The sequence below is a fragment of the Copidosoma floridanum genome, unplaced genomic scaffold (assembly GCF_036245765.1).
Source record: "Copidosoma floridanum isolate Cflo_tuat_1 unplaced genomic scaffold, Cflo_Japanese_pri ptg000030l, whole genome shotgun sequence".
Taxonomy (NCBI): Eukaryota; Metazoa; Arthropoda; class Insecta; order Hymenoptera; family Encyrtidae; genus Copidosoma; species Copidosoma floridanum.
Genome location: NW_028321907.1, coordinates 7,994,993 through 8,020,670, shown reverse-complemented (window position 1 = coordinate 8,020,670; position 25,678 = coordinate 7,994,993). Strand labels below are relative to the sequence as shown.

Genomic DNA, 25,678 nt, shown 5'->3' with positions numbered 1-25,678 from the left:
AAGGGGATGAGGATGCGAAAACAGCGAATGAGAAAAACTCGAGTCTTATTGTATTATGTGTATATACTTGATGTGCATAGCGGTAGCGAGAACAGAGAGTCGTTGCTTGCTTTATGTACACGCGCATGTAGGTGAATGCAGTTGTGCGCTGTCTGGGTAATAAGAGAAGGGATCTGGGCGAGTATCCGTGGTAATAAGCAAAGGGAGAATACATGCAAATTTACACGAGTGCGGATGTCGCTTAAGCTTTTACTCAGTCACTTTTTCTGTATAAGTATTGTGCTTGTATTGTATATCTTAATATGTATCCAATAGATTTTACCAACTCCCGAGAATAAGAGTTATTTTAATATTTTGGGTAAGGGTAAACTCTTTAGGAGTTTTTTGATAACATTAGGCGAAGTAATCACTTTCCGGAGTTTTTAGATTACTGGATACGGATACGTATATAATTGTTTTAAGCGATGATTGACTTAAAATTATGCACTCCCAGTAGAAATGATCGGTTAAAACGCGGTTGTCCGTTTTTTTTTTTTTTTTCTTTAATTTTCTCTGCTTAGTGAGCAAAATGAATATGAGAAAAAATTTGAAGAAAGTCTATTTTAAACAAAAAAATGAAATTAAAAAACAAAAAAAATTCCTTTTTCAAGAGGTTACAGAAAAATATTTGTAACAAAACACACATTTTTTTTTCATATTATTATTAATTTTTTGAGATTTTAAACAGTAGTGGGACAGTTAAAAAAAAATAAAAAAACTGCAATTTTCGGTATTTTCTTCATTATCACGACAAATAAACTCAAAAAAACCATAAAAATTTTTCTTGGGTAAATATTTTTAATAGCTCACATCAAAGAAAAAAAAAAAAATACATATTGAGTGATCACACCTTTCAATTTGAACATTTAACGTGAAAAGTGGGCTTCTATGAGGTTTTACGTTTTTTTGTTAAAATTAATAAAATTCTGATTTCTCTTGAAAGAAGCTTCGTATTGGTTGATAATTATTAAAAATGCGTTAAAAACATATATTAAATGGAATAAAAAAATTGAAATACATCTTTTCAATTAGATATTCACATGTGCCTATGCATAAAGAGTCAGAAGTTAAAGAATTTTCTTTACTCCTTTTCAGTTAGTCAATAAACACTAAAACATGGTAATTGGGATTTTACAAATCTCTGTTATTTTATATAAAGATTGCTTTATACGTATCCCTGCATTTTTACTTAGAGGTACACAAATTGCATAACCAGCTTTTTTTTATCCCACGTACATATACATGTACAAGGAAAAATTTAGCGAAGCGTATCGATATACGTGTACACTATTCATAAGCCTATATGTGCACACACATGGAATGGGAAAAAAATCAATTCGTCCGTACACGCAAATGGACACAATCATAAAAAGCATCGAAGCTTCCTTTTTTACACATCCTACCCCAGTTACCCATAGTCTATAAATCTGAGCGTATATTTACATACAAGGCGAGGCTGTTTCTTTCTTCCTTTTCTCAATTTTTTTTCCGCTTACAGTACACGCCTGTATTCTAGAAATGAATGTACGCAAACGCTCTTTCTCTGCTCCCTTTTTTTTCACCGCACGTGAATACCAACGTAGGTACGCGAGCATAAATCCAGGCTCGTGATCGCAAGCTCGCCCGGACCGAGGACCCCGCGCTTGCCATTTTTCAGTCACGCCACAGCTGAATTGAGCGATGGACGCAGTAGTATACGCGTACACATGCATTGCCGGTGAAAATTTATCTGCCAGGCAGTGATGAATTTTTTTGGGATCCGGAGCGAGCCGAGAGAGATTATAGTTTACTTTCATATACATATATATCTCCCTGTGGGCCATTTTTAAAATGCGACGTAGCGATCGAGAGAAAACGCTCGATTATGCTTTCGCAAACGCGTAGAGTATACGGGTACTCAGCGAGAAGTGTAATTTAAGAGGGGGAGGGGGGGTTAGGTGTTGTAGCTTTGGATATGGTACAACTACGAGGTAGAAATATTTCGGTAGCAATAAATTTTTTTTGTCCTGAACAAAGTTACTACGTTGCATTCGAAAAAAAAAATATATATATATGTATATTGAATTTATTGAATCGATGTTGCTATGCTTTTTTTAATTAATCGTTTGTTACTCGTGTGCATTGCAATCATCATAAAAAAAATCCCAAGAAATCAGCTTTTTAAAAAACAATTTGATCACTGACTAAAGCTTCACCCCCAACAGGTTTCTTCGCACAGACAACAGTCGCGAGACGAGAAAAATAATTTATCTTCGGGATAAAATAATGACGTAGCTCAAAGGAAAAACGATTCCAATCTCAGAATCATAAGAACGTACCCTGCGTTAAAAATCACCTGAACTATGAAAGCACAAAACTCGTTGCTCCAGCGCGTGCATCCATACCTGATGTCATCAGGCATAGACAATAGGATACTCCGTCTCTTCCTATACCAAGTTCCATTCTCGCGAAGACGTAACACACAGCCAACAGCGGAATGCAGCAGTGGTGGTCCCCTCCCGGCTCCAACCTTCGCCTCCAATTTTTTTCCTTCCCTCCCTTGCTCCACTCTGTCATTCGTAACTTGCTTAACCAGCTCGCAACTTTACTCCTCGAGCTATCCGCCGCAGCGAATTTCTGTTGAGAGTTGGGAGGAAAAGAGAGGGAGAAGAAGAAGGGCTCGCTAAACCCCCTCGCGAATCAGCCTGCGCTTCCATATAGGTATATGTACCTATGTACTTCGCTGTCTTCTACATTTTGGACTGGCAGTATTTTTTCGGCTCTTGTGGGTTTGAAGTGTTTCGGATGAAGGTGTACTTTTTTTGCTTCCAATGGACTGTGTGCTGAGTGTGATGATTCCAAAGCTAGGTGATCTATAATAAACCATTCTTTCGAACTAATTTTTTACGTTGTATAGAAAAAATTTCATTAAATGTTTTTTTGTCTGATGTAGTTTATCAAAAAATATTACGTATGCAAGTGTGTTTTTTTTCTCTCTTTTCACATAAGTAAGAAATAACAAAGACGGAAAAGGTTAAAATCATGGAGTTATGTGCTCATGACGTTAGATACAATGATTTCATTTGTAAAATTCACTGCATTATAACGTAGTTCAAAATTCATGAGTTAACTCTGCTCTTGTCATTCGTCTTTGTGGAAAAAAAAAAAAAAAATACATGGCCGATATTTTTTGTTACGGTGGTCCAAATGATTTTGAATGCCCAATCCAATCGATGACGTTGTTTTTTCATGCAGTGTTTTTACTTGTATTTTTGAATGCTCAAATCCACTAAATCATTGTAAAATTTGAAGAAAAAAAACAGCTACCTTACGAGCTTCAACCCGGACTTTAGTAAGGATATGAGCAGAGATTTTAATCAAGTATACACGCAACGAACGATACTTAGTCGTATGATTTAATGGCGTTTTTTGAAAGCGTAAATCTTCCAATCGTTAATTCCTCGATCGTATCCCACGTGCATATGATCCCCAGAGAGTCTTAATTTAAATGCGAAGCTGCTGTACTGTTGCGAGGTGCAATATAAATCATTGTATTGTACTGTTGGACGATGCAATTACACTTACTTGTTTCTGTCTAATCATTTCAGTACAAGAAATCAATGAAAAATTGATACGGCACTTAAAATTTTTGCATTGAAATCCGAGAATTTTCAACCAGTAATCAGAGATTTCTGTAGAAGTTTTTTTTTTGTTTTCCTCAATCTCAGCTGAAAGTACTTACATAAAACAATTGGGTAAAAAAAATTAAGAGTGGGAGAATCATCTCAATTAACTATTTGATATAATATTATTATTCCGAAACAACGAAAATACAAACTAAACTGTGTTATTTTATTTGTAGTTTAGTTATATTCTGAACAGTAAGAGAGTACAGGAGTTAGTTAAAAAATAATTTTTATTTCATTTTAAAAATTTTTTTTACCTTTTAACAATCGTTTTATTCATCAATTACGTGCGTAGACAAATAGTAAAAAATAAGAAAAAAAAGTTTGGTAAAAGTTCCCACTAGTAATTTAATCATTGATTCGAAATAGTAGTTAACTTGTTAATATTATATCCGTAAGGAAGAATTTATTCAATGTCTTGTTATTACTCAATAACTCCACTTGTTTTCATAATCTTCCTTGATCTTGTAAAAAACTACTTACTGCGATTTTTCGTAGTGCAATCATTTTCCTTACTCTATAACAATAAAAAAAAAAAAAAAAAAAAAAAACAACCCAGTAAAAATTGAAAAACTCATTGTTGGCATAGTAAATCACTTTTCGTTTTGATAGTTAGCCGTACAGTTTCTTTGCCGGCATCGAATAACAAATTCGTTAAAAGACAAACAGAACACATACATAGCAGCGCTGTTATACGATAAAATCTATGTCATTTCAATTAAAAAACATTCAAGTAAATCCTAGTTCGTATCAGACGTAATTTATCAAATAATACTGTACATATACATGCTTTTAAAATGAAAAACTTGAGGCCCCACTCGTTTTCGTCTTTATGCTGTTATTTTAGGGAGGTAGATTCAAGCTTAATAGCATCTGCAAACTTTGAACGTACACGCCGTACAAGCCGAGGTAAAAAAGCTCCGGTCTGAGTGAAATTTCGTTTGTACAACTTGCGAAAGCACGAGATTGTAAAATTATATTTGCTCGGGTTTTTTTTTTTTTTTTTTTTTTTTTTAATGGGCGTGGATAAAAGTATGAAAACATAACGGCTCACAATACACGGATTTTTCCTGCATTAAGAACGTAGAAGATTAAAAAATGCTAGAAGCAAAAAAAGTACGATTTTGTGTTGATTCAGTGCTTTGGATTGAAAAATGCTTTTTCTAATATGGTATCTCTCTTTCAAGTATCGTTTTTACAAGAAATGAAAGATAAAGAAAAGTGTATAATCCTACGATGATGCTTTCGAGTTAACGATCGCTTCAATTGACGTCAAATTCTACGATAGGACATTCGTTCGCGCGACAGGGAACGTGGCACTTTCGATTCTCGGGTCAGGGCCATTTGAAGGTGACGCGTCAAAGAGACTGAAAACGCGTTCGGCGAACAAATACCAGGCTTTGTTGGTCATTCGAAGAAATTGTAACAAAAGAAAATGCAACGAATAAAAGTTAGTTAGCTTGGTGCTGGATTATTTTTTTCTTCATTGAAAATTTTCCAGAAACATCAAACGATTCATACTGCGTTGAGATTGTCTTTGTGTAAGTGTGACTTGTGAGTTTTATGCCCATTAAAAGAAAAAAAGGCGTAATCGTATGAAATTGCAGCTATGAATTATTCTTGTATATTTCGCAATTACAAAAGCCAGGAAGCTTGTTCCAGTGATATTGTTGAGAAATTTGATCATAAGCCCTTGTCTACCTTTTCTCAAGTAAAGTATATTTGAGATTAAAGTTGGATGATTCAAGTTTTTATGTCTGTCGAAAATGACATTGAAAAACAATCCAGCGATGCAATTATTGAATGTCATGTAGAGTAGATAATAATTGTTTCACTTGTACTGATGGTAAAATGATTGAAGTTAACATTAGTTTGTGTATTTTTTGGATGCTGCACAAGCCGATATTTTTCAATAACGTTGACCTTAGCCATAAAAAGAAAATGATTCAGTTTTTTTGAAAATATCAGTCATTTTGTAAATTCTTCCATCTCAATAAAATATCCAGAATTCTTCCCCAAAGACTTATTGCTTATGAAATTTTTTTTTCTTAAGTTTAAGCTTATCATAAAAATGTAAAATAATCTCGTAAAATAATTTTGCAATAATCGAGTTTAAAAAAAAAAATATATTAAATCGTATTTCTTCGGGTGACCTTTACTTATAACCTAATATCTTCGTTTAAAACCGGTATTTATCTCGTGAATGTATTACTTTTCGCATTCACAAGCCTACCTGTAATAAATTGTTAAAAACTTATTATCACGTATGTATTTACAGGGCTTGCGTAACTCTTCGCTCATCAAAAAATTACAAAATCCTGCGAATTACCTTCATTTGCAGTGAGATTAAGACAAAAGTATCGTTAGCTTTTGAGTCACATCAGAACGTCAACAAAATTCAGTTTTGTTTCACAAAGAACTTCTCTGGTTACCTACCAACTATCAATCTTAAATTATTTCGCTCAAAAATGCACGCCAAAGTGAGTGAAACTAAACAAAAAATCTGTTGTAACACCTGTAATTAATTGCAATGTCTTGCATCAACCGCACACCATCAAGTAAGTACTTGGCTTATCTCGAATAAAAGCCCCATCTCTTTAAGAATAGCAAACAAGGCCACTGATGCGTGAACGATCGATTAAGCGCGTTTGTATACATATATAGACATCGGATCGCGATAAACCGGTCATCCCATGGCGGTCCATCCTTTTACCTCTCGACTGAGCACCTGCTGGAGATAGATAGATTCAAACGCCTCTATCAAGTGGTGGGCATCTGTTGGTAAATAGGTAAGTAAGCGTGCGTGCGACCTTGAAAATCTCGACCACGCGCCACTTTACTGTAGTCCGAGTAAAAAGAGAATTGCACTGGCAAGAGCTTACCCACGTGTATGTATATATATGTACACGTAATATGGGAGGGTACGTGATGTCCCGAGGTAAAGGTAAGAGTATATTTACGGCGTATGTAGTATACGTACATCTGTGTAGTGGTACTTATGGGTACGTGTGCGAAAGAGAGTGCAAGTAAAGCGCCTTGCGTTTTGAGGATATATAGTACGTGTAAGGAATAGAGTAGCTCCAGCACGCGCGCACCTACATCTTTTCCAAGTTTGATGGAGGAATGGTTATCTGTGGCGCATGTGATGAGTATCAGGCACTTGATGGGATGTGCCAAAGTTGTGATTTATACTTTATTAAGAAGCTAGACATTTTACCTTTTTTTTATAATAATTTTTTAGATGACTGATTTTTCTTCCTAGTAGGGAATTTTGTATTTGTCATGAATAAAATTTTGCTGAAAATACATGTTTACATGTGTAAAGATTTTATGCGAAACAAACATTTATGGATCAACAAATTGAGTTTATGGATCACCAAACAATTTTATATTTGTGCTGGACATAAAATTGGTGTAATTATTGTCGAGGTTTTTAGTTACCAATGAGAAACATTATTTGTATCTAAAAACTAATTCAATAAAAACTATATAATTTAGTAAAAAGTACATTTTCATTCCAGCTGCTAGTAAAGAAAATTTCTCTCAATATGAATTTAATTTTTAATTTATACATTTTATCATCAGTACATGTGAATCACAACTTTTTTTTCAAGATTAAATTTAAAAAAGTAAAAACAAATTTCTTTATTTTTAAGATTTTTACTAAAACTTTAACTAACATATTAAAAAAAGATAAGAAAACAGACTTGATCATGATTTCATTGTTTGCAACAAAAAAGATTGTTGAAATACTAATCACGTTTCAGGAAGCTACAGCAGTGATTGTTCTACAATTGCGTTGCCGCAATTTCGACTCTTGTATGCTGTATTGTTTCGATTGAAAGTACTTGTAAAGGCTTTTTTCGGAGAAGTCGTGTACATCTTGTGCGATTCTTGGTTGGTATGGAGTTGTATAGATTGCAGACAAAATAATTACAACTCAGTTCAATAAAAATGTTTCCTTGAAACGATCTTTCGGAGCTTACACTTGTATTGCTTACAGCTGTTTGATATCACAATGCTTTATTGTTTCGAAATGAAATCATTACATAGAATATTATATTACCTAAAATGCAACGTACATTAAAATGTATCGCAAGTTACTTATAGATACTCCGAAAGTTTCATCGATGCCAGCAAGAATCTCAACAATCACATTTAAAAAACATGCATTTTATGAAAAGTGAATCAAATTTTATTTATTTTTTTGTATTGAGAAAGAAATGTGTAACTTTGAATGAAAATTATGTCACGTTAACTAAATTTTCAATATCCTTTAACGACACAATAACAAGAATAATATTTTTAAACAAGAAATTTCTTAACAAAATGTGAGTCAACATTCAATCCGTTGATTCGATGATAGCAAAAAAATATTTTTGAATGAAGTATAAAAAATTGATAGTAAAACATTAAATAGAAAATATATTATTTGAAAATTGTATAACGCTTACAAATTTTTGGTTTTCTTTTATTGCTAACATATTAAGGTAACATTAACAAGAGAATAAAACTTAGGTAACAATAAAAATAACTTTGGTTGTACACGAAACTTGAGAATAATTAAATGTTGTACAAATTTAAAATGAGTCACACACGATGCATTAGAGAAATGTTCTATCACGCAAAGATACAACCAGAGAATTTTTTGGTCTTATATTCTTAGCTTTACATAACAATTTTTTCTCTTAGAGTAAGTGTCATATTAATAATAATTATCAATAAAAATAATCTAAATAAAAATTGGTAAGTCTAATAGACATTAATTCCGATGGTAGCTTTATTTAAAATAAGCTCTCTGAGACAAAGAATATAAGTCAAATTCTTAATTTATCATGATTTCGAAAATTTCTAAAAAAATCGCTTCATTGGTCCTTTCTTGATAATTATTCTCAATATAACTTTATCCTTATTCAAGAAGAATAATAAATATAATGAGAAAAATAATTCTGCATAACAAACTCTGTAAGGTCAACCTTTGATTTTTAAGTCTATATTTTCCAATGATATAAAAGTTGTATGAACAAAACTCAATTAAAAATCACAAGACCTTGAAATATATCGTGAGGAAAACAAAAGTACGTAAAAAGCTTAAGTATTTCTTGGCACGCTGATTAAGAAAATTATGGAAATAATTTTTTGATCGTCTACTTGAAATTTGAACAATCAAATCAGAAGTACAATAAGATACCCTTGAATGATAAGTGCCTTGTATGCACTGTGTAATCGATTTGAAAAATTATACACGTGTACACAAGTGGAAACATTGAAAGAGTCGTAAGCGAATTAACTATTGAATCCTCCAGAGTGTGACACACTCGAAAGGTACAAGGTTGAGCGCAATGCCGATCGAAGCTTTTTACTCCATACAAGTCGTGTATACGTAAGCTTAGATTAGATACATTCAACCGAAAAAAGAAGTGGAAGAGTAAAGAAGAAAGAGATGAAGTAAAAAATGTGACACATGCAGCTGGTGTTAAAAAAAAAACTTTTCGCCCATGTGAACCGTTGTTTACACACCTGAAAATACACGTATATAATATTGGTAAAATACACGTACAAGTAAATAATCCATGTACTAACGAACGTGTACTTCAAGCTGGTAAATAGCCGTATAAGAAAGTTGTTTATTTACCCACGTGATATACCCCCAGACAGATCCACGGACAGTTTGTATACGTATGTACTTGCGTAGGTGTACAGAACAGGTCCATAGAGCAGCGGTGCAACGGTAGTAGCGCGCGAAGGACTTTCGCAATAAATCGAAAGTGTCCGATCGAAGATACGTGCAGCCCGAGCGCAGTATTATCCTATGTGTACACGTGCATGTATATATGTATATATATGAAATGCTACGATCCCTCCCTTCCTCACTCTCTCTCCGGAGACTATAGGCTCTTGGCCAAGATAAGCACGAGCAGGGGGATAGAGTGCCCTTATCAGGAGGGCCTTAGCCCTCCCATCCCTTCCTGAGGGTTTTCGTTATACGTTACGTATACCTGTGTAATGGAGGATTTGGGAGTCCATCGTGGGGCATTGAAAAATCACCAGAGGACGGAAGCACAGAGTATAACGAACGAAGGATCGAGGGGTGCGCGAACAGGAACGAGATAATATCGGAGCATCAGCAGCTGCACGGAATGGGTTTTCTGTTTGGCATATAGATGAACGGGATTTTGGACCGGATTGCGGTAGCTTTTTCACGCTGGAGTCAATGTGCAGATATTTTTTTGGGACCTGTCACTTTTTTTTTTTTTTTTTTTTTTTTTTTTTTCTCTAGGCCATGATGTTTGCCTCGCGTGATTGAGAATCGGTTTGTAAGGTTTAGAGTTCTTGATCGAGGACGGAGTTCCTTGCTCAGGGAGGAACTTTGTCCGTGTGAGACATTGCTTTGGGATTCTGGTGTATTTTATAGTCACAGAAAATATCAATATAAAGGCGTGAAATAAAAAAAAGCTGCTGATAATTATTTTTTATTCCTGTAACATGTGAAATAAATTTGCATTTTCTTGTAATTTTAAATTTGATTGTTTGCAACGTATTTTAGTAAAAGATTATCTCATATTTGATGAGCCCTTTTTAAGCATCACTGCTCCACCGGTGTATTTAACATTTTTAATAGCGCAAAAATTATACCTTCATCGTACACTTCTTGTGTAGAAAAAATTTTTATTCAAAATAAGTTGGATCTGAGTATTTTGTACTATGCGTGTCTTTTGCAGGACATAAATACTTATATTACACCAAAATGGATAAGAACTATGTATTAACTGTGTGAAGAAAATTATAAACATGCTTATTTGTTTCGATGTTTATCAATTCATAACTTGATTAGCTCTTTTAAAAATTCAAACAGTACACTATTTATGAAAATGTGTATACAGATGTGGGCTATTTTTTCTTACCTAATGAATCCACAGAATCACATCGCAAAATTTTTCGTACTGTTAAATCTGAAAGTGAAAAAATAACTCTTTTTATTTTAGTCATCCACTATTTATGTTTACTTCAGGATTTCAATCTGGAATTCAATACGTCAAATCTTGCTCGAAACTGATTTACGCGATTGCCGTTTTCACCCAAGCCAAAGACAGTGGCATAAGATCAAAGGACTTGAGATAAGTAAGAAATAGGAAGCTAATAATGAAAAATTAGGAATTTACTGACAATTTAATAAGTATCGTACGATTAATTTAGTATTAAATCGATCAGAAAAGACTTAAAAGTGTTATCACTGCTATTGATAATTTGAATTGTAGTACAGATAATAGTAAAAATTTTGTCCGTCATTATGAAATCATGTTTAAAAATTTTATCATAATAACGTGCAATTTATACTCATAAATGATGTTCTAAAATTACGGGCTAAATTTTCTTTACTTTGATGTAAGGTGATCCCTCTCAAAATAGATACTTGCGCCATCTCTTGAAAACTAGAGTAATAATTCGAGACTCGACAAAAGTTATCTACTCACTGTTAGAGATAAGTTTTCAAAATATAATAATGATAATAAGTATTTTATAGTGTATTTAAATAAGGTTCAAGAAATAATAAATATATTTTAATAAAAGTAGAATTTAAAAATTGTCTTTACCATTTGTAAGTTATGTTATGTCGTCATACACTGCAAAGCTGTTAACCGTTGATAAGCCAGAAATTTCAAGAAATCGACGAGTGAGATTATCAAAACCTATTTTATTTACGTACAGTAATAAACTTTGTTTTTTTATTAAACTATATGAACTTATATGTTCGGTTGTACTGATTTTGTTTTTTATTTTTTTAAGGCAGTCCATCAAAAATTGAGTAGTCGTGAGTGGTAAGACTCATTGCATCTATGACAATAAGATCTCCTTAGGTAAATATTATTCATTTGTTTTAAAGCATAAAACGTTGTTCTTTAAAAACATTTATTTAAGCAAAAAATTATTTATTTTTCGTTTTATTAAAAATTTCCTGAAAAAAAAAGAGAACCATTTTATTGCTACTGTTGTAAGCACTTTTATTTTATAACTATCATTTCTTCAGTAATAAATATTATTATTAGAACACGTAGAAAATTCAGGTATCGTTTATGAAAATTTCCGTTTTTTACATTTTCTAATTTTAAAATTTTTTATATTGAATGAATGCACGTGTACTGTTTTACTTCAGGAGCACCAAGTTTTTTGTACGTACGTGTACTATATGCACTGATACATTTACACATGCACGTATAAGTACAGGTATGCATAACCGATACGTATATGAGGTGCCGTTGCGACAGACGAAAAGACGGACCACCCCGTCAGAGGCTGGGATCTGCGGAAACTGGCCGCCCTCTCATCCATCATATCCATCGGTGCCTCGTGTCACCGATCTACTCTATATAGTTGTCGTGGTCGTCCTGCAGTTGAGTCGCTATCTACCTTTTTCTGTCATTTTCTTCCTCAAGTTTTTTTTTTTTTTTTTTTTTGTTTTTTATTCACGTTCCGCTTGTTTTCTAATGCCGTCAATACCGGGCGTACCTCTGATATAATTAGTGTTTTCAGACTTTTTTTTAAATTTTTTTCAAAACTTTAAATAAAAACTTTGATAACTTTTTTATTAATATTATTACCATCATGGGGCAACAAATTTTTTTACTTTTAAATATAATCATAAGAACTATGGGTTAAAACAGACAACTGCAATAAGACAGATCATCGACGATTTAAAACAGGAAAAAAAAAAAAAAAAAAAAACATACGCGCATCAACGTATTAATTTATCGATGATTAGTATATATGCAGAAATAATTTTTTTACTGCAGACTCCATCAATTTAAAATCTGTTTAAACGCTATTGCACATGCAATAAAAATAATAAGCATACATGATTTGTTAAATCTTTGCTTCTTGTTAGGAATAATTACCTTTTAATTACCTTTAAAAATTTTCTTGTCATTAAATATCTTAAAAAATACATAATTCTTCAATTAAAATTATATTTGAGTGTTAGTATTTTGCTGTACGTATACAAAGTGACAATTTGATGGTATTGTTGAGTTACTTGAAAGGGGGTTTTTAAATTTGATTTTATTAAAAGCTGTATAGTTACATCAGCTTGCCTTTTTGCACAAGAGTTCGAACTATTTATCTGACAGACAGTCAAATTTTAAAAACTTTGCGTCAAATTTTTAATCAAACAAAATCTAGCATTAGTCTCCTTTTCCTACTTCCACCTCTATACGTGTGATTGTGCAAGTATTAAAGAGTAGTGATACATTATCAAGCTGCTTTTCTTCCAAATCTTAAAACAAAAAAAAAAAAAACAAAAAAAAATCTGGAAAAGAATTTTTTGTCCAAAACTTGAATTATTATAATAGCACAATCATCACATTAAATGTGGTCGTTACAGCTTCACTCTTTTTCGCTATCACTTATTACGATATTATTCACCTCTGATGAATCATTTTTAATAAATCACTTGTATAACTGTTAGCAAAATTCGTGAATCAACGGTATATAGTATAATAGTAGTATAAGAAAATACTTATATAAGGTTAAAATAAAAACACACTTTCAAAAGCAGTATACAATCATATGTAGAAATGTTTTTTGTAAAATACGTTTTAAAAATATTTATTAATAAATTAAACGTAACTATTTAAAAATCTTAAATCCAAAATGTAGAAAGTTACACAATTTTTTTTTCTTACAGTTATGAATAGAGAAAGAAGAAAAAAACGAATGCTGCAATATACACTTCTTTACGTATCAGCCTCCCCATCTTTTTTAAATGAAGCTCCATGACCTTTCCAACTAACTTACTATTAAAAGGTAAGGACCTGGATATCTGTAAAATTTACTCATTAATTTCTTGTACTAGTCCAATAGAATAAAAAAAATCCAAATCCATAGCACCATTAAATGTGGTTATATTATTTTCATTGCAATTCAAGGGTCTGCAAAATTTCAGTAGAGTTCACAAGAAATTTTGAATAAATATTTCAACATTAGTCTAGGCCATATGTCTAGTGGTTGACAAATCAGCTATTCGGATCTTGTTGGGTGTACCCTAAACTACAGGAAAACATGGTCTATTTCCGAGTTTTACATTTTTGTACTTGCTTTAATGGGGAAGTTTCATGGAAGTATTGGTGGAAGTTTTTTTTAACCACTTTAATTCTAAAAAGGTTTACGTAAAAAAGAACTGGAAAATAAGGGCAGTACTGTACATATACCTTGTAAATTTTCCGTGTGCCTCTTTAATTTCTGAGTAGAACTATTTAAACACAATTTGCAGGAATTATCACTAGTGCGTGTCGACTGGTCCACTTCTACAAGACCATTGCGAGGAAATTTTTTGAAACATGATTTGCATTTAAACAGATTATTATCCATGTGAGCCCGTACGTGCCTCTGTAGATTTGATTTCTGAGTAAAACTTTTTGAACAGTAATCGCAGCTGTAGGGCTTATCGCCAGTGTGAGTCTGCTCATGCACTTTGAGACTGAATTGATGATTAAAACTTTTTGAACAGTGTTTACAACTGTAGGGCCCATCACCTGTATGAGTTCGCTCATGCCTCGTAAGATCTGATTTTTGAGTAAAACTTTTTGAACAGTGTTCACAGCTGTAGGGCCTATCACTTGTATGAGTTCGCTCATGTCTCGTAAGATCCGATTTTTTAGTAAAACTTTTTGAACAGTGTTCACAGCTGTAGGGCTTATCACCTGAGTGAATTCGCTCATGCGTAGTAAGATTTGATTTTTGAGTAAAACTTTTTGAACAGTGTTTACAGCTGTAGGGCCTATCACCTGTATGAGTTCGCTCATGCCTCATAAGATCTGATTTTTGAGTAAAACTTTTTGAACAGTGTTCACAGCTGTAGGGCCTATTACCTGTATGAGTTTGCTCATGCCTCGTAAGATGCGATTTTAGAGTAAAACTTTGTAAACAGTGTTTACAGCTGTAGGGCCTATCACCTGTATGAGTTCGCTCATGCCTCGTAAGATGCGATTTTAGAGTAAAACTTTGTAAACAGTGTTTACAGCTGTAGGGCCTATTACCTGTATGAGTTCGCTCATGCCTCGTAAGATTCGATTTTAGAGCAAAACTTTTTGAACAGTGTTTACAGCTGTAGGGCCTATCACTTGTATGAGTTCGCTCATGCTTCGTAAGATCCGATTTTTGAGTAAAACTTTTTGAACAGTGTTCACAGCTGTAGGGCTTATCACCTGAGTGAATTCGCTCATGCGCAGTAAGATTTGATTTTTTAATAAAACTTATTGAACAGTGTTTGCAGCTGTAGGGTTTATCACCTGAGTGAATTCGCTCATGCGTAGTAAGATTTGATTTTTGAGTAAAACTTTTTGAACAGTGTTCACAGCTGTAGGGCCTATCACCTGTATGAGTTTGCTCATGCCTCGTAAGATCCGATTTTATAGTAAAACTTTTTGAACAGTGTTTACAGCTGTAGGGCCTATCACCTGTATGAGTTCGCTCATGCCTCGTAAGATGCGATTTTAGAGTAAAACTTTGTAAACAGTGTTTACAGCTGTAGGGCCTATGACCTGTATGAGTCCGCTCGTGATCTTTGAGACTGGATTGCTGATTAAAACTTTTCGAACAGTATTTGCAGCTGTAGGGCTTATCACCTGAGTGAATTCGCTCATGCGTAGTAAGATTTGATTTTTGAGTAAAACTTTTTGAACAGTGTTTACAGCTGTAGGGCCTATCACCTGTATGAGTTTGCTCATGCCTCGTAAGATCCGATTTTAGAGCAAAACTTTTTGAACAGTGTTGACAGATGTAGGGCCTATCACCTGTATGAGTTCGCTCGTGCGTAGTAAGATACGATTTCGTAGCAAAACTGGTTAAACACAATTTGCATATGTAGGGTCTGTCACCTGTATGAGTCCGCTCGTGCACTTTGAGACTGAATTGCTGATTAAAACTTTTTGAACAGTATTTGCAGCTGTAGGGCTTATCACCTGAATGAGTCCGCTCGTGCGTAGTAAGATGCGATTTTTGAGTAAAACTTTTTGAACAGTGATTACAGCTGTAGGGCCTGTCACCTGTATGAGTTCGCTCATGCCTCGTAAGATGCGATTTTTGAGTAAAACTTTGTAAACAGTGTTTACAGCTGTAGGGCCTATCACCTGTATGAGTTCGCTCGTGCGTAGTAAGATGCGATTTTTGAGTAAAACTTTTTGAACAGTGTCTGCAGCAGTAGGGCTTACCACTAAACAAGACCCGTTTGTGAATTTCAAGGCGTGTACACTCGTGCTCCATCGAGTGGTTTATACTGATAAAACCTTAGTAACATACTCTGCAACTATAAGACTCGTTGTCTGAGGCGATGTATTTATGCCTTTTGAGATTGTCATTTGTTTAGTACACTTTACCACATACGTTGCTCCTTTCGGCCATATTCGTGAAAAGCACAGGAGAACACCAGCTGAAAATCGATTGACCAAGTCAGTAGTCGTTGATGATTTTTTTACGGAGTGATATTTTTACTTTAATCTTATGACAAAGGCACTTTGGTAATAAATTTTAATTATTTTCTCATTTTTTATTTATTCAACACAACGAGAATTTCGTCTATTTATTAGTGCATTTCATGATAAATTTACAGGATTTCAAATTTTTTATAGCAAGATAAAATGTATAAAATAATATATAATATGTTTGTAATACTTTAGAAAGTCACGAAAAACTAAGTAAGTTAATAAATTCTTACTTAAGTCTTTTTTTTAAAGGATCTAATAAATAAAACGATTAATCCTTTATACAAAAAAAGTAAGAAGCTAATGTACTTGCGTCAAAAACTGCCAATATGCAAAACTCATTTTGACAACTAATTCTAAACATAATAAAAATTTATCCTATTTTACAATGCCAGACTTATTACACTGGTTTTCTATAAAAGCGTTGAAACGTACTATTAAAAGAAATTTACAGTATTGTATGTAAAAAAAAAGTCATATTTCTAGTTTATGTTATTTAAGACGGCATTTTGATGTGACACTTTTTAAGAAAATTCAAATTAGAGAGATTTTATTACTTTTCTATACTGTTTTTAAATTAAAAAAACTAAATGATATTTTAGTTACGATGAGAAAAAAACGAATTTTTTCATGATAATTACATAACTCACCTTCACTTTTTAGAGTAGGGATTGTGGGATGAAATGATTGTTGGCTTGTCCAAGTTTTACTTTTTTCGCGATGCTGAAGTACAATAAAAGTTACTTTATAGGCATGTAAATATATATTAATCAAATACATCAACGATATTTTTAGCAAAGTATTCTTGGAATTATTTTCGGCAGCTAAAGAAGAAACTTCGATGCACACAGTTAAACTAGCTTCAGCCAACTAACTTCCAGCATAGAATAAAGTTTGTGATAGGCTAAAATATTTTTAACGTAGAAAATGATGTCACTGATAACGTATTTTTTGGTATTTTCTGTGCTCACTAACACTCACACTAACACGTACAACAATATAATCAGCAGTCATTAGCTAGTCGCAGATAGTATACATACAAGTGATGTATTTAAAAAACGCTGGTTTCATAAGAATCACATACTCATTTTTGAAACCCATTACGATTATGAACTACTGAAACTTATTTGTTCTATACATTTTTTCCTCACAATACAGTCCCATTGATAATGACCACTTTAAATTGGATTTGTAGAAACATTTATCACTCTAACAAGCTGTTACGAGCACCAAATACTTATTGGTTTGGAGTATAGGATTTCACCATATTTTTTTGAATACTAGACTTGGTACTAACAAGCTGCAAAAGAAAAAATAAAAGATCAAATCAATAGTAAATGTGCTTTCTTTACGCGTATATTTTGTTACAATATAATGAAGTTAATTGAATACGTATTTCATAGGAGTCACTTCTCTATGATGAAAGTTAAAGATTGTATTTGTACGAAATTAAGATCGTAGACTGGAACTGGTAATTAACATTATTTATTACTATTCGATTTAACTTAAATTTCAAGAATAATTTCAGTTTTACACTCCAACTGAAATTCACGATCAAGTATGTTTCATGAGAGAAAATAACCCCCAATTATTTTTATTCCACATTCCTTTTTAGTCCCCAAGTACGTTGGACGACAAAGTTATAGATCTGAAATAAATACAACTTTCTGAAAAAATTTATCTGTTTTTTTTTTCGTAATTTTAGAAATTAACATTTTACGTGATACAAAGTCACAAATAATTTTAACATATTTACCAGTTTTTATTTTTTCACGATATAACAAAATAATGAAAACCATGAGTAGGTACTCATTACCAAGTAAGTAAAACTTTATACCTACCGAGTTATCTAGGAAATGATATGAAAGAAAAATAACGTTTCCTTGAAGTTTTTGATTGGAAGCTTCATTACTTCTTGCTTATACAGCTGAAGGTCAGAGTATTAAAAAGCCTTCAGTTGAGACTTTATGTCAATTATTTAATATTGACTTTTGTAGTACATGTATATTCACTTATTTACGTTAAATGTATTAATGGTGTGACCACTCCTATACTCTAGAGTGTTTGGTCATATAATTTTGTTAACAAATGCATATGCACTTATTTCAAGCAATATTTTATTGATGAAGATCAAGACTGCATTAGAAATAATTTCCAAAACTCTTTGAATTTTTCACTTTACTTAATTTTTGGATGATTGATTGTTGTTTTTGATCTCTTATTTGTTATGCAGTTGAAAAGATTCGTTGTAGATTATATTGTCTTTTGTGATGCTCAATATCGCAGCAATAAAAATAAAAACTACACACTAACTACAAGCGATAACACTTTTAATCACAATTTCGTGCTGCAATCGGCTTCACCTGCCGTTAAAATTGAGCTGAGGGTAAGGAAAAAAGTGGAGAAAATCTCGCGAAAGGATAGCTCGTCACTGCAACAAAGACAAGCCGTTGTTGGGATAATGACACGTATCTCGTCTTGTTGTGCAAAAGAATGGTGTACGTTTCGACGGTTGGTGAGTGATCTCTAATTACCGGATCGGCTGTTTCTGAATGCAAAGCAATTAAAAGGACGCGAGTTGGCTCGAGTAATCGAGTGTGACGAGACGTGAATGTGACGTATGATTAATGTCCGACTGGACACGCGGATATGGAGTACGTTTGGAAAAACTCATCTCGATTTTTACGGGGTAAAAGATATCACCAACATTTTCAAGTGGTGAAGCTATTTTGGTATTTTTTGGATAGCTAGTGATTTAAAAACAATATCACAAATTAAAAAAGAGTATGGTGAAAGAGAATTTTTTTCATACGAATTATTCCATCGCCCCCTTAAGAGGTAGCCAGTTTAAATTACCCATAAGAAATTAAAAATAAAACCAGGTGTGGGTCTTGGAACCCCCGGCAGAAGTGAAACTTCCAACTCAATTTGTTATTAAAATCGGTATAACAGTAACTGAGAAAATTAGATTTTATCTAATTTCAATAGTTCTTTAAGAATTCGGTATAAAAATAGAAATATTTGTAGAGAGAGCCAATGATCAGCAATGCTATTTAGTTCACCTGATCTTTACGTTCTAGTGAAATTTTTTTTTTTCCGCACAATAATATGATTAAAAATATTGTTTATGTATATCTTTTAACTTGAAACAGACAGTAAAGTGAATTTAGAAATATTGTGCTATAGTCTTGATATTTTCTATTATAACATGTTGGTGAACTGATTAGCAGCTCTTTGAGCTTGAATTCGCGTAATGAATACATAAATGCATACATTTCATATTATTTTATTTATTTCCAGTCAAGGGATGATGGGCCAATCAGATAGAGCTTATTTACAGAAATGATTGCGGAAACGTCGATATATACATCTAATTCGTATGCTCTAAATACAAATAATCATAGCCAATGATCATATGATTCGTCGACTATTTAGTATATTTTTAAATAAACGATACAAGTATGATACAGGAGGATCGGTGACATGACAGTTCAGAAAGTTCAAATTAAATGGGTGTTTATTGCAAAACGATATTAAATAGTTTTACCATTTATTAAAATGCGATACTGCAAGAACTAGTGGTCATTTAGTTGTAAAAGATTTGCAAATTACATTCTATGACTAAAATTTTAATTAACCGGTTGGTCGCCTTCGGCTCGGGCCGCAAACCTCTCGGTTCGCAAACAAAGACTTTTCAAACTGTAGGAAAACTACTATTTCAGTATGACTAATTTGCCAAATTTTGTTTAGCACGACTTCTATGTATTTTCTGCACGTAGTGCCTATTAAAAGAGAAATTTTAATTATACTCACAAGAAAAAGAAATTCGGTCTGACAACAGCCAAAAGATTTTTTTTTTATAGTACACAACATGTACAGATGTATAGAAAATAGTTTTCTTTGATCAATGGCACGTGCCTTTCCTACAAATTAATAGAAGTAGTACATGCAGCTTGCATGATACACTTTGAGCTATGAAGCAGTCATCTGCTTTTAGAGTTATATCTAAAGAACATTAAATTTATCGGTATGGCGACGTCTATAGATACTACAGACATAAGATGATATACATCACAAGCTCCATATCGCGAACAGTACCTTAATCATTCGAGTCAAAAATAGCTCGTTTTTACATTCTGACACATGAGGGGGAGATTCATGACATTAACACGCACATTTACAAAATGCCATTGAAAAGGATCGTACACTATGCAAAACAATCATACCCACCCCTCAGATCAGGACAAAAAAGCTCTTTAAAATGTCCTTGTAATGCAGCGTGAACGAGAGGGTGGCAATGTCACGTTTAGCCGTGAAAGAAAACACTTGATCCGTCGCATTAAAAGTAGTTAGGTATGGATAAAGACAAGTGCTGAATTTTTTCCTACAATGAAATCCAACTCGATGAATAAACAATACGCATAAGCATAAAAGAGTATTGTATTTTTCTAAAATTCCGTGACCATCTGATTATAAAGATACGCTGACAAGTATTGAACAGTATGCTAATCAGTAAATGCTTTTAATGAAATATATTATTTGAAATGCTACTATAAATGAGCTCACAATAGAGATGACTTGGAGACATCAAGGGAGGGGTACTTGTTTTACTTGAGTATGTCATCATTTTCCTCAGGAAGCTACACTAAATTTTATTACACCCACTTATACATATATTATGTCTATTATTTCAACTATCACTTATACATGTATATATACATACACTGAACTCAGATACGAAAAACTGCACAGGTACACCTACGCCTATACACGATGTATGTATGCATTCTTCCATCAATCAATTATCTCCGTCATTTACGAGTAACTTTGCAAGAAGCGAAACGGATCGTTCTAAAGGCATGACACTCGATCATATGACTGTCATCGTCTCGCCAACGCTCACGTCATCCGAAGTATAAGTATAGGTACACACCGACCGACGCACAAAATTATTTTTCGAGGGAAACAGCTCATTTTCGAGCTCAAGGCACTCTGACAACTCACGACAGCGGTAGTACCTACCTATACCTACATAAATATATACGTACGGCTTATTGAAAAAAAACGTGACGCAGAAAAAGAGCGTATAACAATACAATACACGGGGTGTGGGTCTACACTGTATATATGTATATATGCTCACGGCAAAAGAGGCGCCACTCGCAGTCCATAGCGCAGCTGGCCGTGGCGAATCCGTTCGCACCGCGGGGGTCCCTCCAAACGCACCCTTGCCCCTTTCGTCACCCACCACCGCAGCATTTATATAGGTATACCTATAAATATATATATATTTGGCCTCCCTTTCGCTTTTCTTCGGCGTCTTTTCCATCCTCCGTCTATCCGTGCTCTCGCAGGTCTCCCCCTTGACAACGGTACAAAACGCTCGGTTTTGTCGTCAGCTACCGCAAAGTGCGAGACCGATTATTAAGCATTATTATGTACGACACTGTGCGTCAGGGCTTTATAAAACCCAGAGGGAGAGACATCGCGTTATACGTATACACATGCACGCGTTTACGTGGATGTAGGAGTCCTTGCTCGATACGTGTACACCAGTGTCTGTATATATAATATAGTCCTGCGCATCTCAACGTGTATATAGCTTGGTGGTTTTGCGCGTGTAAAATAATATACAAGCACCACGTATTGGTGGACGTGCCGTGATAAATATGTGGCAGCCGTACCGATGTACAATTACGTTTAGTCGTGGGTTGGCTAGGAGCGTAAGAAAGAGAAAAAAAAAAAAAGGGACGAGTGTAACGAGGATGATATGCGTGCGGCATCACCATACTGTGTGTTATGGCGTTGGGTTGAGAAGGAGCGAGTGGATTATGAATAAAATGACAATGGGCGCGTGAATTTTTGGGGGTCTTTCCACGGCAAATGAATCGTGAATTGAAAAGACGCGAGGGTTCCGAGTATCCATGGTTTTTTGGGGACCACGCGCGTTGGTGCGCGTCATGTAGCTTTTAAATTTTTGCTCGAGTCGTCTTTTGAGATTTTTGAAATTTTTGTTATTATTATTACACGGGGTGGTGATGGTGTACGTATATTCTAACTCTAAAGTAAAAGCGGTGCGAGTGATTGACGGAGGATTAACGGCTTGGGGGCCGGAGGGAGTTTATTAAAATTGTTAAAAAAATACATTTAAAAGAATTCCTTTTTTTTCGTCCTTGTATTGTAACAATGCAATTTTACTTGTAAATTTAAGGATTGAAACAGCATTGGATATTTTTTGACTAAAAATGGTTCGTAAAAGGTCAAGTGAATTTGATGAGTTTTTTTTTTTTTTTTTTTTTTTTTTTTTTTTTTTTTTTTCTTGAAGATACCTTATCTTGATTCACTGAAAGGGTAGATATGGTTTTACATTTCTTCCATGAGTTCCAAATAAAAAATTATACTTTGAAGACTCAGCTACGGAAAACTAATTTCCAATGAGGAGTATTGTGTTAACTATCACTTCTTTATTCCTACCCTAAATATAGCGATGCAGTTTACGTTAACGCTAATCTACCTACAGAGATAATTTTGCCAATAGATAACGTGCAATGATACATACAAGCAGTGCACGCATCAGTTCTCATCTATTGTGGTAAAATAGGCAGAGAAAGTGGATGGTTATTACACAAATTAACAAACAACCGATGTAATATTTAACTGTAGAGGAACGAGGCAGCAGATCGTCAGCACTCACGTATACATGTACACATCCATTTTTGTATGTACACGTGTATTGTATTGATATGATGGACCTCATCGTCTCTATACATGTATGTACTAAGCGTGATGTAGCAGCAGTAGCATGACTCGCACGCCTCGTTATTCCCTCTCGCAGACAATACGCTCGTCAGCGCTTCGGTCTCTTTCTATAATATTTCTACATGTACTGTGCGTAAAATGCGCATGGTACAAAAGCACCTACCGCTTTACCGCACACGTACTTTCATATTATGTGGAGGATTCATATCTCGCGTATTTCGCGTATTTACGAAAAATTGATTCTCGCTGTGTGGTATTCGGTGTGTGGAAGTTAATGTAGCTGCCCCCTTTTTGACCAACTTCCTGTGTTGATAATATAATTCTTATAAAAGGAAATTAGTTGGAGTTGCCTTTACTACTCGATTAGCCGGATTTTTTTTTTTTTATAAGATCACGTGTGAAAGTAAGGCACGTGGCGCCAAAGCCCTCCATTCCAACGACTCACAGATATGGGATGGATAGGAATATAATTTTGTTTACGTTCAATATTAAGAGACACTAAAGTCAAAGAACATGCGTGCAAAGTGGAGCGACAATCTTCGATTTATTCGGAATGTCAATTGTATCAAGCTCGCAGAGTAACCGTACAACCGTACATTGAACCTAATCGATAATTCATAGATCCCTAAATGAACTTTGAATGGGTACATCGAGAGAAGTATGTATATGTGTTACGTTATGTGTGTGTGTGTGCATCAAAGTGCTCGTGATGAATCGAGTTACGCGTGATAAATAATATCATACATATACGTGTGTAGTCCGTAGTTGGAGAGTGTGCCACACACGAGCTACAAAATTCCCTGCATCAGTCCACGCGGGCATCATAATGTATTACAACACAGCAGCTATATACTTTTCACCCTCTCATTCGGTATACACGTCTCTCGCACAAAACTGATTGATTACGTGGCTTGGCTTCGCATACTTATAATACACCGTACATCTCGGTTATTTGTTCGTGACCCTTCTGCTGCCCATACCCCACGACTCTTACTCTCGATCTTTTTCGTCCTTCCGTGCATAGCTTCTGCCGCCACGGCTGATTATTCGTATATAATATGCGTGCACCGACACAATAACAGTCATGATTATGGCTTTTCGTGGACTTTATGGTTTTTCAGGAGTTGGAGGGATGGGGAGAGTCTTGGGTACCCCCTGCCTCTTTGCCTACGCTGTACAAAGCGATCTTCTGAATACAGCTAGGCTTTTACTCTCGGGTCATTAATAGAGCCGTTATTGCGAAGCCGAAGCGTCTTTTCGGCTTTTTTATCGAAAAAGTTGTACCGTTTCTTCGAAACTTTTTATTTGCGGTGCACCTATACGTATATGTAGTCCTTTATAACAACCCGAGTCCTTTTTTTTCAGGGGTTTCGCGCTTCGTAAAGTTCATTGCCGATAATGCGCTAATAATTTTATGCCACCCTTCCGGGCTGTTGCCTTTTATTGGCATTGTTGTTACTACTTTTATTTTCTTGCGATATTCGAGTTTGAAATTGTGAGTTACATCACTCTTTGAACACGAATAGTGCAAAAATCAAAGAAATTATTATTGAATTGGTGAATTTTCAAGTTTTTTCGAATAACAGATTTTAAAAAATATATAAGACTTCGTCAATTATGCTGTTGATCCCAGTATTACAATGTTTGTGCTTGTAGCCCTTACTACTACTACTATTACTACTACTACTACTACTACTACTACTACTACTACTACTACTACTACTACTACTACTACTACTACTACTACTACTACTACTACTACTACTACTACTACTACTACTACTACTACTACTACTACTATTACTACTACTACTACGATAAATTAACATTTAAATTATCATGTATTAAACGAAACTGATAAAAAATCGTAATGGACTAGTTTTTTTATAAAATTAACTTAAGGTAGTTGTACAGGTACCGCAAGAGTCATGAAACTTTTTGATTTGTGTAGTAGAACGATCTGGCAACGTCGCTTTGCGGTCATGTGTGTGTGCCTGTAAGTGTGTGTTCAGAGCATCATAGAAGGAGCACTTCATTGATCAGCTGTAGCAAAAGGAGAAGCGTGTGTATCTTTTTTTTAGTTAATAAAATAGTCATGCCCAAAGAAAAAAATAGCCTATCTAGTCTACTTGGTGCTGATGAAAATGGCACGATTCGAGTAACTAAAAATAATAAAGTTAAAAATAGGCTATTTAATAAATATTAAATATTTATTACATAAATATTAATTTATAACATGTTTATTTCATTTTTAAGTAATATATGGCAATAAAATTGTTTTGATGTTCTTTGTATATCAGTTCGTTTTATTATTTATATATTTATTTATCATATTTATTTAAAATATACGTCCTATAACAATAATTGAAAATCTATAAGAGAGATTGCAGTAATCAGGATTTACGAGCAATCATATGTACCTATTTACCTTTCAAACCGCGCGCGTAATATCAGATTATGCGGCGTTGCCATATTTTCAAATGGCGTCTCACAAATGCCCGTTCTTCACGCTTTACTATTTAATTACTTTTCTCACAAGTACCCTTGGAAGGTTTTGAAAGCGAATATATAATTATCATTTAATTATCTTTCTACTGTCCAAAGGGCATCAGAAGCTATCCTATATTAGCAACGATATGAATGATAATATACAGACAGCTCCGCGGTTTCCCATAAGACGCCATGTTGAATTGGCATGTAAACAAAAACTCAAGGCATGCAAATAATTATGAATATCTC

General features: G+C 34.1%; 1 protein-coding gene across 1 annotated transcript; it reads right to left on the bottom strand.

The window, feature by feature from the left end:
- Nucleotides 1-6,390: 6,390 nt before the first annotated feature.
- LOC149373462 (uncharacterized) lies at nucleotides 6,391-15,962 on the bottom strand. The gene is made up of 2 exons (XM_089596425.1): nucleotides 13,910-15,962; nucleotides 6,391-6,479 (listed from the first exon to the last, which is right to left on the bottom strand). Exons 1-2 carry the CDS (start codon nucleotides 15,960-15,962, stop codon nucleotides 6,391-6,393), a joined length of 2,142 nt encoding a protein of 713 aa, XP_089452551.1.
- Nucleotides 15,963-25,678: the final 9,716 nt, after the last annotated feature.

Bases quoted from the DNA above. Each gene is read 5' to 3' on its own strand.
- LOC149373462 (XM_089596425.1), bottom strand. From the start codon at position 15,962: ATGGAGCACGAGTGTACACGCCTTGAAATTCACAAACGGGTCTTGTTT. The intron at 6,480-13,909 runs GTATATGTACAG...ATTTACCAACAG, and splicing joins GCACACGGAAAATTTACAAG to ATGCCCACCACTTGATAGAG.